At 40.6% G+C, this 17,839-nt stretch overlaps 1 protein-coding gene across 3 annotated transcripts; it reads left to right on the top strand.

Moving 5' to 3' along the window:
* The first annotated feature begins 206 nt into the window (after positions 1–206).
* LOC120445726 (protein tiptop) lies at positions 207–6,565 on the top strand. 3 transcript variants are annotated; one of them, XR_005615779.2, is made up of 4 exons: positions 207–982; positions 1,625–4,071; positions 4,273–5,031; positions 5,423–6,565. XR_005615779.2 is itself a non-coding variant. In XM_039626294.2 (3 exons), exons 1-3 carry the CDS (start codon positions 927–929, stop codon positions 4,845–4,847), a joined length of 3,078 nt encoding a protein of 1,025 aa, XP_039482228.1. In that variant the 5' UTR covers positions 207–926; the 3' UTR covers positions 4,848–5,151. The 3 variants fall into 3 exon arrangements, 1 of the variants encoding a protein (XP_039482228.1); XR_005615778.2 differs by having other exon boundaries at positions 5,405–6,565; XM_039626294.2 differs by lacking the exon at positions 5,423–6,565 and having other exon boundaries at positions 4,273–5,151.
* The last annotated feature ends 11,274 nt before the right edge of the window (positions 6,566–17,839 follow it).

Genomic DNA, 17,839 nt, shown 5'->3' with positions numbered 1-17,839 from the left:
GCGTCGGTTGGAGCGAGCGTGAGAGCGAGCGCCACTCTCGTTCCATCTCACATCCGCTCTTTTATATATCATTTTAATGGGGAAACTGTCTATTTCTCTCGCTCTACTCAGTTGGGCTGCTCACGCTCTGCTGCTGTCGCTCTCGGCCGCAGCCCGCTGTCAGCTCTCAACGTTCCGATTGTCAAAAAGATATTTCGGTCGAATGTTTTAGTTTCGACCTCGGTTGAGCTGGAGACTCATCTAACGGCTTTCTCAGCGGCAAGTTCGAAGTCATGTCGCCTTTGAATGGTGGGTGGTGCAGCAGTTACGGTCGACTCGGTCATCGCTCGACTTGCGTCTAAATTGCGAGTGCAGAAAATAGTGTTCACGGAATTAACAGACCTCGATAATCCAAGTGTAGGCGAATAAATAAGTGAAATTATTGTGGCAAGCCAGCAATAAATCACTAAATTAATAGCACTGCCGAGCACCCGCGGCACACGCACAGCTGTTGTGTGTGAAAAGTGAGAAGAGGAAACAGAAGGAAGTGAAATTGGCGGCAGTTTGACCGCAACAGCAATAAAATACGTCTGCAATCCACAAACGCACGCTCACATATGTACATCCGTTCGTCATCGTCATCGAATCGTCGTGGTCCTCCGCTTCTCAGTCCCCGCCACCCCACCCCCTTCGGCTCACGAGTCATTGTGACATTTGATTTATTTGACGTGTGTGTTTTTGATAGAAGTTCAACACGAAAGCGTCACACAAACACACGTATGCTCGCCGAGGAATTTATTCAGTGAACGAAAATAAAATCGCACTGGGCCGCCGTGAAACGAATACGCCGCCATCGATGAGCAGCCGGACGGAAGGCAGAAGTATCGCCAGGCAGTCCAATAATCAAAACTTTGGAAAGCGAGCCGGGGTCCCCAGTATTCCCGAAAATGATGCTGCACGAGGCCGTCATGCTGGAAATCTATCGCCAGGCGCTGAGTGCAAGGTGAGCGGTCCTCCGATTTGATGTTCCAAGCCAATCGCGATTCGATACAGGGTTTTCCGAGGACCTCATCCACAATTTCCGTTTGGAGCCGTTTAGAGCCCTCTATTTCAAATACATCGTTGAAAACCAAAAGTTGTGTGCTAAACCAATTCAATTCCAATTAGCCTATTACCAAGATTTTTAAACGAGTTTGTGTTACATGCTTAAATGTTTGTTATGAATGCAGAATCTTGCCGGTTTATTAGTGTGGAATTTCAGTTTGCTCGGTTTGTGTTTAGTTAAGAGCAAAACTGAAAAGCTAAAAAAATACGAGTTGAAAAGGGTTTCTTCGGTAGTTTCGGAGTTTTCATTTTCTCAACGGCTCGGATGCGGCTTGTTTTTGCCTCTTGGCATATCAACAAATAATAAAAAAGTCAATAAAATATAGTTCTTCAGCACCACAGTGGAATGCTTGTTTGCAAGTCGCAGATATTACAGGCATGTTCATAATGCTACCATATTGGTAGTAGCACTGGTGCTGTTTTGATGGCCTACCTTTTAAGAGCTATAAGAACGTCTTTTTAGATAGAGAAAATGTATAAATTTATTTGCATGTCACATGCCTCGATCCTAACTACCATCACCTTCGAATTTTTATTTTAGTGAGCTAACTAGTCCGCGATGCCAGTCTCGGGAGTCCAACACCTCAGCTGGAGCGGTAGCTGGAACGGGCGATGTGCGATGTCCATCGAATGAGTCGCATTGTTCGACCAACGATCTTTTGACCCCAGCAGCGACGCCCACCCTCGCGCAAACCTGCACTGCTATCTCCCCGAGCTCGGTGGGACTTCCCCTGACGGCGACCCTTCCTCCTGCAGCTGCAGTTTCTCTGCTACCGCCCCAATCCGCCGCCATGGCCGCTTACCTAGCCGCTGCCCAACAAAATCACCTGCTGCTAACGAATCCTTTGGCGGCAGCAGCTTCCCTGGTCCAACATGCAACGCAGCAGGCGGCGGGGCAAGTGAAGGGGGAGTCACCGGCCCTGGATTTTAGCAGAAAGCGGACTACGAGCGACGGGGACGATGGTCAGGAAGAGGATCAGGAACAGGAACAGGACCAAGAGCCCGAGCAAGATGGCCAGGGCGATAATGGTCCTTTAGATCTATCTGTAAGCACAGGGAAAAGGCAAGGATCGGACTCTCCGCCTGCCAGGAAGATTCCAAGAAGTATATCGGCAGAATACAAGTCCCCTCTACCACCTGGCAGCTGGATGCCGCCCATGAACCCATACTTGGCGGCTGTAGCGGCTAAGACTTGCGGCTTGGGATACTCTAAGTTGGCACCCAGTGAGGCCAGCAAGGCGCTAGAGAAGATGAGTGAGATGAGCCGATTGGAAACACCACCAGCAGTTGCCCGAAGTTCAGGCGCCACATCCTCTCTAGGAGCAGTAGTGCCTGGGGGAGGCGGTTCCAACTCCGGTGGCCGGCACAGCGCGTGGCAGTCTCATTGGCTAAACAAAGGTGCTGATACTGCTAAGGATGTGTTTAAGTGTGTGTGGTGCAAGCAAAGCTTTTCAACTTTGGCTAACTTAACTGCCCACATGAAGGAGACTCAGAAATGCGGTGTTCAGATACCTTCGCCGTTACCAACCGGAGATGTCGGTCCTCCGACTGCTGCTCCTCCCACAAGGTTGGCCACTTCAGCCTCCAACTCGGCCTGTTCCAGCAGCAGCAGCTCCACCTCGAGCTCTTCAAACTCCTCAAAATCAGAGTTAAATATGCTTATTAAGGAAACTATGCCCCTTCCCAGAAAACTGGTGAGGGGTCAGGATGTTTGGCTCGGAAAGGGCGCAGAGCAAACCCGCCAGATACTTAAGTGCATGTGGTGTGGACAAAGCTTTCGGTCTCTGGCCGAGATGACCAGCCACATGCAGGAGACGCAGCACTACACGAATATCATCTCGCAGGAGCAGATCATTTCCTGGAAGTCGGGCGATGAACGTGAAAGGCCGGCAAACCCTGGAGTTCCATCAGCATCCACAGCTGCTTCCCCTTCGGCGAATGGCACGGCTCCATCAGTGAGTGCCGTGCTCACGTGTAAAGTTTGTGATCAGGCCTTCGGTAGCCTAAAGGAGTTAAGCAGCCACATGGCCCAAAAATCGCACTACAAGGAGTCACCGGCTCCGTCTGATTCTCCACCAGCTGCTGGCACTGGCAATCCGAAAAGGGGAAGGCAAAATCGCAACGAGAAACGCAAGAAGTCCTTGCCGGTGAGGAAGCTTCTTGAGCTAGAGCGATCCGGCTCGAATTGCAGTCTGGACTCGGCGCTAAAGCCCCTGAGGGACTTTGCTGCTGCCACCAAAATTACCTGTGAAAAGTGTGGCAGTAAGATTGAAACTGCGTTGTTTGTCGAGCACATACGAAAGTGTCTGGGCGAAAGTATTCCAATACCTCCCCGTCGATCTAACGTGGGAGTAGAGCGCCAGCCAAGTCCGAGTGTAGGACTAGGAGGTGAAAAATCGCCATCAGTCCTAAATGCATTGGAGCAGCTCATAGAGAAGAGCTTTGAATCGAGAACAAGCAGAACCATGACACTAGGTGGCTATTCCGAAGCTGGAACTCCGCTGGGGGCCAGCATCCTGAAGCGCTTGGGAATCGAGGACAGCAGTGACTACACCAAGCCTCTAATGGAAGCCCAGGCGATGCACCAGCTCCGATCTTCATTCGCCTCGCGAGACCGCAGTGCCAGCGAATCGAGCTCAGCCAGTAGGGTGGAATCTTCCTACACCCCCGACAGACAGCAGGCCACACCCCGCATAAGTCCAGATACTCCTGCTCCGCCGCCTCCTCCTCCACCTTCCACTATCAAAGCTGAGCCACCAGAGGCGGAACATTCGGTGGGGGGCGATCGAGAGGGCTGCAGCCCCCGGCAGCAGATCCAAGTAAAGAAGGAGTTCAACATTGAAGCGAGTCGGGAGAGTCCTCGATCTATAAGCGAATCTCCTGCGCCGCAGACTGAAAGATCTCACACAGATAGTGGCAGCCTACTGGCCTTGAACTCCATGTTTGATCAGCTCAATGGAGTGGAGAACAGCAGCAACAACAACTCGGGTAAGGGAAAATAATCGTTTATTTTAGCTTTTTGTTATAAAAGGGTAACGCTTAATTAGGAAAAAGGTATTAGTCCCTTTTTAATAAAATTAAATTTTTTATATCCTGCAATAGGCAGAAAATTGATTGGCTTATAACCTTATAATTATAATTAATTAAAATAAAATTCTATTAAATGTGCTGAACTCATCCTTCTTCCAGGGAATTGCTTTAACAACAACAAGAACCACAGCAGCAGCAGCAGTAGCGTCTCCGCCCAGAAGCCAAAGTCCCATCCCCTGGCTGCGCTGCAGAAACTGTGCGAGACAACGGATCCCCCAGGCACTGGCCCCCGGTGCGGATCGTCCGCAGGATCCTCCACCGCATCTACAACACTTCCCTCAGCGAACGGAAGCGATATAGTGGCCTTCAGCTGGGCCAGCAACGAGGCCGTCCTGAGTGCCAGTAATGGTGGCTCCGGCGGCGATTCGTCTCTCATTAAGTGCTCCTACTGTGATACTCCTTTTGCATCGAAGGGCGCCTACCGCCACCATCTCTCCAAGGTGCACTTTGTGAAAGACGCGGGCGAGGACTCTCCCAGACTCAAGTCTCCCTCTGTTCAGAGCCCTAAGTCGATGCCCTCGGCCTCACCCAGGAGATCAGCTTCCAGAAGTCCGGCGACAGGATCTCAGCAGCCCCTTCCCTCTCCCACCATTAATCCCTATGACGAGAGTCCTCAGTCTAAGTTCCTCAAATACACGGAGCTGGCCAAACAGCTGTCCTCTAAAAACGCCTAGACACGAGCAGAAGCTGTCGGAATTTCGCAGAACTCTGGATGCATTTGGGCATCGGAGAACTTGTAAAGAAGTTACGTCGCCAATGAAAAGAGAAGGAGATTCTACTAGCGAAAGTCTTGGGGACGAACTAAAGCGAAAGGTTCTGGGCTCGGATTAAACAAATTCGGTTACAGATTACAGACGCGTAAGCTATATTTTATAATCAGAATCTCTTGAATTAAGGCTAAATTTGAATTGTTTGCTTTACGAAGCTGGCTGTGTAACGGTCATATAAAATCAAAAGTCCAAACTACTTTAAACTGAATAACGTACACCAAGTATGGTTTTTATTCATAAAAATCGATGATTCTTTCGTCAATGTGTGTTAACATAACATTAGCAGAAAACTGCATCGATTTCGGATCATGATTCTGATCTGCACAGCTCTCGCTCTTTTGTCCGCTCTTTAAACTCCAAACTACAGATGTTCTCACTGTCTCTCTCTGCGCTTTGGCGCTGCACACAGTCTCTTTATGATTTCCCCTACTTTTGCTGAATTAACCAGAGCATTTCTCCAGATCCTCTCTCTTGAGAAGTTGTTCCCCTTCGTCAGTGACGTCACAGCGATGCTGGTCTGCTCCTTATTGTTTCCCAATCGGACAGTCGCAGTCTGAAGCACGAGCGAGAGAGGACTATAGTAAGCTGGAAATTCAATTACCACCACTTTGACGAACTGCTGTCCATCAAAGCGAGTTGGACAGGGATGGCCATAGTGGCCGAGTGACGAGAGGCGACGACACGAGTTCGTCAAAGTGGGATTTGATGGTGGCGAGAGAGACAGGCATAGCGCAGTGGGTGTGTATAGAGCAAGAGTGTGAGTGCCACCACTGAGTGTGAGTGGCAAAAATGGACTTCGTTTTCGAGTGCATTTGAATCGGATTTGAGTGCACTCAGGGAACAAGCCAACCATTACTTATTTATTTATCCGCTGCTCCTTGTCACAATGAATAAAAACAAAAAGGGTGCCAAAAATCAAAACTGTTTAAATCTTGAAAGATACCTAACCAGCTCAATTGGTTCTTCTAAGCAATAACAAAACAAAAGCAACGCAGTATACGTAAATCCTTACACTTAAACGATAACCTCAATGATAGAACCAATTAATGGTTGCGTGCAACTCTTAGCGATGCACATGTAGCCCCCATATAAAAAAAATGCATTAAATGAATGTAAATACGAGCCAATGGCACTTTCCTTCCATAAGTCTAAAGATTACCGATATTTACATAAATATATAGCCACAGCAACGCATGTATACGGAATCAATTTTAAAATGGTATATTCATACACATATTAAACAATATAAAAAGCAATGTATATTAGCAGTTCGAGTCTCAACAATTACTAAGAACTTTGAATCTCTAACCTAAGAGTTAAACCTAAGAAGAGGGCAATATATGCAGAATGTGAATCATTTCATATTGTCCAAACAATCACTTTTACAGTCTCTCTTCGGGATAATTTATATCTATGATATATGGTGAATAATAGTTACTAACTATGTATACGAATTGTATTTTAGTTTTTGTGATATTATTTTTAATCAAACCAGTTCGCTTCCCCCCTGCCACGCACCGCAACATCCCTTGTATTTCCTGCAAGACCTCACCCTTTCCCCTCCCCAGCAGATTACTCGCTTTAGTTATACAAACGCAATAAAGGCAGTATTCAGAATAGAATTCAAACGATGTTTTCTCTACGACGAGCAGAACAAAGTCGAGGTTGCACTTGATCTTGTTGAATAAGGCTTTCAAAATGATTCAGAATCAGTGGACGATATGCAGCTCAAAGGAAAATCAATAAATAGTTGTACGTTTGACTCTCCAAGTTAAAATTTTTGTTTGGGTGTTGTGGGTGTCTCTTTTCAGACTGACTGCAATAAAGGAATTTAATGGGACTCATGTGGCATATTAAAGATACATTGGAAATCAGAATGATATCGCCACAGTATATTGTGCCAACTATTAAGTACCAAATTCTTTGTAAGCATGGTGTTTAGTGGAGATAATTTGTGTAAGTAGATCAACGTCTAGTTTAATTCAAACAACAAACTTACATACAGCTGCAGGTATAATAATAATAGTGCCCACAAACGTTTTCAAAGAACAAATATCTTTTGAAACTTAAGATAATACAAGATAATATTAATACAAAGATAATATTAATTCATTTGATTTTAAGAAATGAAAATGTGAAATGGGACGAAAAAATTACTCGGTAAAAAAATAGTAGTGAATGTTTTAATAACCATCATAGCCAAAAAAAGGAAATAGTCCTATACTTTTGGTCTATTTTGATATTTAGTTTTATCTCCGTGGTTTTTATTAAGGGACGCACAGCTCCTTTGCATGGAATCAACCACATTCAGGCATTTCTTTACAGGAATAGGGTTCGCTTCTAAATCAGCCAAAAGTTAAAAGTTATTACTAGATTTTATATCCGTGACTTCTCATCGCATCAAACAAAAAATGTTCAATTGTATTGACATCGGTTGACTGTACGGCCACTCCATGTTGTCGACTAGATTGTTGACAAAACTCTGTCTGGAAAGATGACTTGTATGTTTTGGATCATTGTCCTGTTAGAACTTCTAAACAGGTGGAGTGTCCTCTAAGCCATATGGGAGCATCACGTTCTTAAAAATTTTGAAGTATAGAGATCGACCCGCGATAGTTTTGAACCTTTATACTGGCTCAATTCCATAACATACAAATGTTCTCCAAATCATAATTAATAAACCACCGTGCTCTACTATTTCCTAGGTAATGTCGTCTAATATACTACCGTGAGCCACTGTTTTTAAAAATAACTATTTTGGCTTTACCCGGCCACAAAATATTAAAATATTCGAGCACTTCTCCAAGGACCAATACAAGTGTTTTCGATCTTGAAACTTTAAGCTGCATGTTTTTTCTTGAAACAAGGTTATTATCTTTGAGTCATCTTCTAATTACTAATCAACTTACATTAAAATTAGAAGTTTTTTTTGAAGATGTAACAGGCCCGAAATGCTAAATCCATGACTGTCCTCTTGAGCAATTACCTAACCTTAAAGAGCACATATTTATAGTTATAGTGCAAAAATTTATTAAATATGTGAAGGAATGGAGAAAATAATGACAAATAACTTTTATTTTAACCGTAACTGCATATTTGTGGCTAAGAGGTTTCCAACCGAAACAATCTTACGCAACGTAGGCATTACTAGAGTCTGCATGTAGTCCTAACCCTCTAGTTCCCGAGAAGTCGACGTTCCTACGGACGGGCAGACCGACAAGGACATATTATCTAGGCTGGTGTTCCGTCTGTTACAGACATGACCTTTGATCTCCATGTCAGACTTGTTGTTTGAAAAAACTGGACTCGGTGGGCTTGCTAACCGCTAAATTCTTCCATACATTTGCAAATATTTATAATTGTTAAATGGACATATTTAATCAATACAGACCAGTTTAGTCCTTTGATCATACATTTTTCTCCGAGAAATGTGTCCCACTAAGCATTCTGCCGTAAACCTAAAATTTTTATTTTTTATTTGTAATTATAATTATTTATTTTTTACGAAATGCACAATTTGCAGCACACATTTATAAAAATCGGTACAGCGAATGAATGCCAAAAAAGGCCAAAAGATTTTCGGGTTCAAATTTGATAGCTAATCTAAAAGGTGTTTTGGAATTCCATTTGGGCTGCTTAAACATAATTTTACTAGCCATGGAAAATGCATACATTCATTCAGCCTTTTTTGCTCAACAACTTTTTTAAGAATGTTTTTGGATCAATATAAAAATATTAAAGCAAATATTATAAATATCATGCTTTGTTTCCCAACATTGCAATGTTGGGAAACAGAGCATGATATTTATAATGCATTGGGCCGTAACGCTTGCAAAGTCTTTCGGTTGCTTGTCAATCCAATGTATTGGGCCAGCTTAAGTCTGAATTAATTGTGGCACGACGCCGCCCGAATACGGGGCATATTGCATTGTAAACTAATATGTGATAATAAACACGCCGAGTTAATGAAACCTGAATTATGGGCTACACGGTCGTCCTAACTCGGCGGTGTGGTAAATTAGTGGAAAGGGAAGTGACTTCGCAGGAACAAGAACATGTGCGAAATGCGATTCGCTGATTTATGGGCAACAAAGGATTGAGACAACGACATCCAGATCCTGATACCAACTTTATAAGCAAATCCCTAACCCTCTCCTTCACTTTGCCCATTTCCCTTTTCTTCGGCCTCGTTGATAACGACAAAAATCTCCTCGGAAACTTCAATTGCCAAAGGATTCATTTTTACTCAATATTTATGATCTGCGCGCAAATGTGTGCCTTATATATATACACAGAAAAACATGTTTAGTTAAAATAAAATAAAAAAAAAAAAATAAATAAAATAAAACAAAAATAAAATAAAATAAAATATTATAAAATAAAATTTAACAAATATAAATAAAATAAAATAAATATAAATAAGTATAAAGAAATATAAATATATATAATTATATATAATTATATATAAATAAATATAAATAAATATAAATAAATATAAATAAATATAAATAAATATAAATAAATATAAATAAATATAAATAAATATAAATAAATATAAATAAATATAAATAAATATAAATAAATATAAATAAATATAAATAAATAAAAAAAAAAAAAAAAAAAAAAAAAAATATAAATAAATATAAATAAATATAAAAAATATAAATAAATATAAATAAATATAAATAAATATAAATAAATATAAATAAATATAAATAAATATAAATAAATATAAATAAATATAAATAAATATAAATAAATATAAATAAATATAAATAAATATAAATAAATATAAATAAATATAAATAAATATAAATAAATATAAATAAATATAAATAAATATAAATAAATATAAATAAATATAAATAAATATAAATAAATATAAATAAATATAAATAAATATAAATAAATATAAATAAATATAAATAAATATAAATAAATATAAATAAATACGTATAAATAAGAAATGTAATAGATATAAATAAACAATATAAAATAAATGAACTGTATACATGGTATGCCTCGAATGAGTGGCAGGGTAGGAGGACATGTGCTGGATGTCTAATTTGTGCTAAGAGATAATTTTTGGAAAATGTTTCACATAACTTTCCCGGCCCTTCTCAGTTTTCAGTTTGGCTTCATTGATTGCACGTTCTTCTCGAGGGGCCTCCCCTGCACGCAATTTTACTTTCCTTCAAAGTTACGCACGGGACACCTTAGGGCTGACCTCCCACCTCCAATCACCCACTGCTCCACCCGTTGCTGCTGTTCCGCTTAATGAGATACAAACACATAAATTCTGAAAAGTGTCATGAATAACGGTTCACTTTTTTGCTCTTTGTTAAGCCAACAAAACTGCCGACATTGGAACTGTCTCTATGTCTAAGTGGAGGCTAATGTGGGTAGAGCATTACGAAGTAGGTGCGATGAGTGGCCGAAGTTAATCCTTAAGTCCTGAAATGCAAGAATAGGTAACAGGTAAATATGAGAAAATAATAATAGCAGATAGTTTTTAACTTCTTTTAATACATTTAATTAATAGGTTACTAGTAATATAGTATAAATTAAAGATTACTGCGATTTTGAAATGAAAGCTAATTGATGTGAATGATTAAAGATCTGCTTTTATTTTGAAATTATACTCTAAAAATTATATGATGTACTTATATTTGTTAATAATAAGGGAATAGAATGTTTTTACTTTTACGTATGTATCTATGAGATTTATTTCGTATACTTATAGAGGAGGTTTTTGATGAAAATGCACCATTGTATAATATGCATAAAGCGCCGTGGAAACATTGGTATTTAGGACAACTTATCTTATATACATATATACTTTTAGAATATAAAATACAATCTCTAATGGAGTCGAGTTTAATTACATATTATTCTTCAATTCGATAATTCGTGACCCAAACTGCTAATAGCTCTTGCTATCCATGTGATAATTTCGCACTACCCCACGTATGCCCACCAGAGGAAAACACCACTAAATGAGCTTGCGAAAATCTCAGTTCCCTGTGCCGTGGGTCTCCATGTGACCATCAGTGAGCCATACGCTTGCCATATATCCTGTGGCATGCATAAAGAAAAGTGTAATAAAATTTGATTTATTGCAGACAAGATTCGAGCTGGATATGTTTTCTCTTACCAGCTGAGTGCATATAATCGTGTATGTTTGTGTGCATTCGCATTCTCATTCGCTGCTGCGTCCACGCCTGCGTCTGGTTTACAAGGCAGCGTTTTCCGCACTCCGCACTTCGCCCTCCGTCCGCAACCGCCCCTCTACTAGGGAGCGCAAAAGCCCTGGCGAATGAAGCGTCGGAATTCCTACCGGCCACCCAAGCAACGCCACCCGCCCCCAAAGCGACTCATGCATCATTCGTCTGGATATCATTCATCTCGTTTGCTGCCGTTTACCTCGGCACATTACCCGCACCACACAACGCCAACCACCACCCACAACCCACCATTCACACATTCGCATTCACATTTTCTGACACTTGCTAAACTTTTGCACTGCAGGCGCTTGTCCTGCGTCCTGTGGCAGTCTCATTAGTCTTTTCCGGGTTTCTGGCTTCTGGTCTCGGCTTCCTCATCCTCATCGCCATGACGATGGCACTGGCATTCGTCGCGTGGCTCTGATTCCATTCCTGGATCTGGTGGTGGGTGGGCGTTCCTGATAGCTGTCTGCCTTGAGTATATGTCTAAGGAAAACTGAGAACCTCGTCATGTTTGCGTCAGTGGGAAACGCAGCAGGTCTGTTTTAGTAACTTCCATTTTGCAATTGTTAAATTTTAGACTGCTTATGATGCGATACTGAAATATACAATGCTTACAGAATATACTGCAGTCTGGTACTTGGACAGTTTATGTCCAGATAAAATATAAATCGATATAGGTTTTAATATTTCCACTTCATATGTCACAACATATACTTTTATTATATCTACATACGGTCCGTATGACCGTCGATCGAACACACTTTCTAATATTTTGGTCATTTTTTCCTTTTTGTCTATTTATATTTTGTGTATTTACATATATATTTTTTAAACTCCATTAACATCTGATTATTATTTTAAAACTTTTGGTAAAATTATGGTTATCACAGTATCCTTCTCGGTTTTGGCTCAATGAACTACATGTGCACTTATTAATATTTTTTGATGAAGAAGCAGTCGGACAATAAAACATTTACATCAGGTTACTCTATTTTATTTTATAGGTGGTCTTCACGGGTGCCTGATAGTTGAGCATGAGAACTTTTGCATTATGCTTGGTTAAGACATAAATCAAAATACCATTACGCCCAAAAGGTCCGCCCATATCAGGAGACAACCCATGCTGTGATTTATTAGAAAAACTGCAAGGGAAACCCAGAAGAGAAACAGGAGCAAAAGCCACAGCAGAAGCAGAAACGCGTTTCTTTTGATAAAAATTTTGAACTAAATCAAAACTTCATTTCACATCGGTGCCATTTCTTGCGCCAGGGCCTCAGTTGAGCTCAGTTCGGTTTTCAGTTAAGTTGAGCGAAAACTCCACCCTCATGCTGCAAAAAGCGAGACGGGTACAACATCGAAACAAGAAATGGCGGCAAATCTAGAACATACATATAAAAGAGGGTAGAGAAGGGAATATTACACCGCAAAATGTTTCGAAAACGCCAGGGACTGATTTGACATTTGTTTATCAATCTGATTTCCTTAAATAAGTTAATGAGATGAATTGCGACCTTACGATATCATTTGAAACTCTTGACTAACAAAATTTTGTTTTCTACCATTTAAGGCGGTTTTACATTTTTTTGCCTTTTTGGACCGATGTAAAAATTTAAAGGTACAATTGTTGTCTTACTATAAGCATACCATATTATTTTGGTATATGCCGAGGCTGTTTCCCCATGTAATGGAAAATGTTAGGTTGGTGAAAAAGGCGCAGGAGGATGCTCGAAGGCTGGCTCGTCCTTTTCCTCAATAACGACGCCACATCGTTGTACTGCGACTTGACTCGACAAAATTCACTGCTGGCTGTCAGTTCAATAAATCATTTGCGTTTTGACATGGCGCTCCCCTTCACCCTGCAACGAACTGCTGCGCCAATGAAAATCCATAAATACAGGAACAAAACAAAAAGGAGGGCAAAAAATGGGAGCTAGAAAAATTCAGAGACGCGACACCGAGAAACAGCCCCAACAGACCGGCTCGCAGGCTCCATGTGGGATGCACATAAATTGCAAGCTGTGGGACCACTTCCAAAAAGAAAATTCGCACGGAGAGCAGTGTTGGAAGAGCGGAAGAGAACGGCAGCCAGCCAGCAAGTCGAACCAGAATAGGTTTCCACCGCCAGAACCAATAGATCAGAGCCCCCTTCATGGTGTCTGCACCCAGATGATGACGATGATGATGGGGATGATGACGATGTCGCCACAAGGACTCCTCAAGATGCAGTCGCACCTCTAGAAGCATAGGGCGAGATGCAGACTGCAGATGCATGGTGGGTTCCGCGATACATTACATGGAATTTTGGAAACACCAGAGCAAGCTCTTAAACCAATCCAGCCATGCCCATTACTAACAGATTCTGGTCATGTCAGCTCACCTCTTGATGTACAGCCAAGATGCACCAAGATGCAGGCTACGTTTGCTCATCGAAATCAAATGTACGTATATGGGGTTAAGTGCAGTAAAAACATGAAAATGATTTTAGCAAGATAGAGCACTATTATCGAGTTCCTTGGCTATCAGATACCCGTTACTCAACTAAAGTGTGCCCGAAGGATACGGACTTCGTAACTAGTAAAGAAGCTTGGGAAGTTTTAGGAGCACCGGTAGATGTTGACTGAGTAAATATTTACTTCCAAAGAGAGGTCTATACAGGCTTCTGAAATTTTTGGCCGTTAGAGTAGACTTAATCAAAAACGTTTTCATAACATTGGAAATTAGATCAAATAATAAAGTCAAGGAAACGCTATAATCAAGCATCTCGATTACCAGATAACAGTGACTTAGCTAGTGAAAACACGAGGAAGCAATTTAATAATTCATTACAAATATTTATTAAATTAAATTGCAAATTTAAAACATTATTCAAATGTGCGGGTGTGACAGTTTCGGGCGGAAAACGAAAACTAAAACGCTATATTGCCAGTTACTAAAAATTTTTTAAATTTGTTTAAATAATTTAACTAATTAGTTCTTATTTTGTAAACAGCAAAACCAATGAATAATCCAGTTATAATTGGTTCTTATTTTGTAAAATATATTACAGTTTTTGGAACAGAAAACAATGAGTAATCAAGTTATACGATATATTAAATTACTGCCGTAAGCGAAAATTCTAATCCTACAAGCACAAACTGTGGCACAAAACAAACAAATGGAGGAAAATGCGCCAAGCGAAAATTTCTAATTAAAAATTCGCCAGAACATTTAACCCTTTTTTACCGGACATACACCTATACCTAAATATACAGCAAACACCTTTTAGACAACAACAAAAAGGTTTAGGGGATACAATTGAGGGAATAACTCCTGTTTTGATTGCTGGACTGAAAAATTACCAGTAAATAGAACCAAATGATTCAAAACTTACGGATTAAAATTTATTACTTATACTTTTTTTATAAGGTTGCAGTTTTACCAGACGTTTGGGTTTAATTACGTAGTGTTAATCTGCATACTCTTAGAAACACAATTTAACAAAAATCAACGTAATTTTATTAAGTCCCTTATCATAATATAATTTTATAGAATAGTGCAACAAAACGGCCCCCCAATTTCTTTGGTTTGCTTCATTGTATCTATAAAACAAATTTTTTATTTTTAGATATAGATAAAGGTATACCATTTACACCCTGAAATTACCAGGGATTTATAAAAAAAAGCTCAGTTTGCTACATTTTATGCTGATCCCTGTCAGGAAACAAAACACACATAATCTGCAAAAAGGATAACAACAGGGAGGGGACTGAATGAGAGAAAAGAAAAGTGCCAGAGAACCGGGGAAGGATGAACAAACAAAATATTTATGTCTCCAACACACCTTGAAAAAGACAGACGATAAACGAGGAACAAGCCAAAAGGATTCGGAGTCTGAGGCGTGGCATAGATCCTGGTGGGTTTTATGCTTCGTTCTATGCAAAGTACAGGCAAACAACATCAACCAATAATGCAGACGAGATTATGTCCAACCAGAAGCAAAAATTGTTATGGGCAGCCAAAGGACAACTCCAACTCCGAATGAGAAGCTGACGCTAGAAAAGAAGGACATTCGCACACGTAAAGGATTGGAATTGCTTTCCATGGACACACACTTTTTAAGGGAGCTGCATTCTCACAATCTCCCAAAAAAATTAAAAACAAACAGAACACAGGGCGAACGGCAAATGGCGAGTGGGAAAAAAATAAAGGACCTCGTCAAGCGGAGACCTGGGAGGAAGCTACAAAAAACGAAAGTGTTGCACAATGGGCGTTGCTTCCGGTAATCCGCACACTCAAATTTCTGCGCCCATCCACTCTCTTTCAGGAGGGACACGCACCAACACTGTTCTCTGATTTATGCTACGAGCACTTTGCAGAAGGTACAGTCTAATAATGAAAACAGCCAGAATATGTAGAATAGTCAAAGGTGAAATGCATTTTAATTCGAATAATATGATGTCATATTACAAATTTGTTAGCTTTTAACAAAAACAAGAAGAGACTGATCGCGTTTAATAAATTTTTTGGTTTTTGCGAAGAGCGATATCTGATGACAACTTACATTACAACCATTAAGTCGAATTTACCTACTGACAACAAGAAAACATTTGTTTTTGGCGGGATCTTCTGATCCTTACTCTTACGAATCAATTACGCTTTCCTTTATCCTTGTCACTTTCTTCAACGACTCTCGGATACACGTCTACTGTAAAACTCGATGCCTGGCCAACGGGAGCAATCGCAAATCGCAGCGATAGCAAGGAAGGACCTACGATGATGCCACTGACGAGTTGGAAGTGAGCTGGAGGCAGGCCCCCTAAGCGCATCCACCTCTCGCAGACGGATCCCTCGTTTTGTTCGGAAGAGGAAGTTCCGCTATTCGTTTGGGGGTTTCTGTAAGTGTGTGCACTTTGTTTTCTTTTTATTTCCTAGGTTGCTCGACAGCCAGTCAGGGCCAAGTCTTCTCCGCTCTGTTGCTTGACCTGCACGAAGGACGTTTCGCAGACTCCGTGTTTGAGAAGTCCTTCTAACAAAATTTAATACTTATTGCCCTTCGCCTAGCGTTGGCTGGCTTGCACAAAGAAACGCAAACAGAATTTATGTTGTGACATTTTAAATTGCGCAATTTTTATGAAATCCTTTTGCTGCGCCTCTCCAGCGCATCCCTACGAATTTCAGAATAACATCTCCTGACTGCAAAAGACATTCTCCACCAATCCAATGCGAATTTTTGTGCAACACTCAAATAATAGAAGAAAAAGCAGTACGAATTGAAGCAGGGTCCTGCGCAAGCCGCTGTCAGCCTGGCTTTGTATATATTTTTATAACCGTTACTCGTAGAGTAAATGGGTATACTAGATTCGTGGAAAAGTAAGTAACAGGCAGAAGGAAGCGTTTCCGACCATATAAAGTATATATATTCTTGATCAGGATTAACTGGCCATGTCCATCGTTCCGTCCGTCAGTCCAAATACAAATCCAAATTTTTATTTTTCTTTCACTATTTTATTTTTCCACAACTTTTTCACCCGATATTCCAGAATTTGTAAAAATTTCTCCTTCGCACTTCCACTACATGGTTACCGGGTATCTGATAGCCGGGAAACTTGACTATAACATTCTCTCTTGTTATATTTAGACTTGGCCATCGTCCGCTAAAACCAAAAATGTGCGAGCCTTCGCCGCGCGAGACTACTATAGAAAGCAGAAAGTCCCACCATGATTTACGATGATGATGTGTCCTAAAATGGGGCCGCATTTCCACCAACTACAATACAAGAACTCCAGCTCATGAGGGCCTCCCTTTTTCCCTAACGGATGAGGCAGCATTAAACACTTGGACACAACATTTTGGCAACAAGACCTCTGGTATGCATTTCCCTGTCTGGACTTCAAAAACGATTGCATAGAAGTAAGAACTCTGTTTTCATCTAGCTTCTGGAGTACTTCGAATTATATTAAACTAAGACAAACGGGTTCCACAGGAACTGTCGGATATTTAGTTAAATTTTTTATTTTTTTAATTTCGTTGTTTTGGTTATAAAGTGTTCTTATTTTATATACACCAGGTTTGTATACACTGCCCTAATATAATCGCCCTAAAACCACACTTTTCGTCCGCAAACTCAAAAAAACGCCCCAAAACCAACTAGCCCTTATTTTAGAAAAATTTAAACCTACAAACTTGCTTACTGTTAGGGTGAATTTTCTTGAGTTAAAAAAATGTTTTAAGTATAGGGCGAGTCTTGTTATACCCGTTACTCGTAGAGTAAAAGGGTATTCTAGTATGTAATAGGCAGAAGGAAGCGTTTCCGACCATATAAAGTATATATATTCTTGATCAGGATCAAAAGTCGAGCCGATCTGATCATGTCCGTTCGTATGAACGTCGGGATCTCAGGAACTATAAAAGCTATAAAGTTCAGATTCAGCATCGAGACTCCAGTAACATAGACGCATCGCAAGTTCATGTTGCCACGACCAATCTAACGCCCACAAACAACCCAAAACTGCCAGAACTGAAAAATGTATTGATATATTTTCATATTTGTATTGTAAATTCCTATCGATTTGCAAAATAACTTTTTGTGACGCCCACCCTGACACCAGCGGAACGGGTATCAGATAGTCGGGGAACTGGACTGTAGCGTTCTCTCTTGTTTAATTCTAGGGTGCTTTTTTTCTCGTTTA

This window comes from Drosophila santomea, chromosome 2R, assembly GCF_016746245.2.
Source record: "Drosophila santomea strain STO CAGO 1482 chromosome 2R, Prin_Dsan_1.1, whole genome shotgun sequence".
Classification (NCBI taxonomy): Eukaryota; Metazoa; Arthropoda; class Insecta; order Diptera; family Drosophilidae; genus Drosophila; species Drosophila santomea.
Note: the sequence above shows the minus strand (reverse complement) of the source record. Positions and strands in the feature narration are given on the sequence as shown.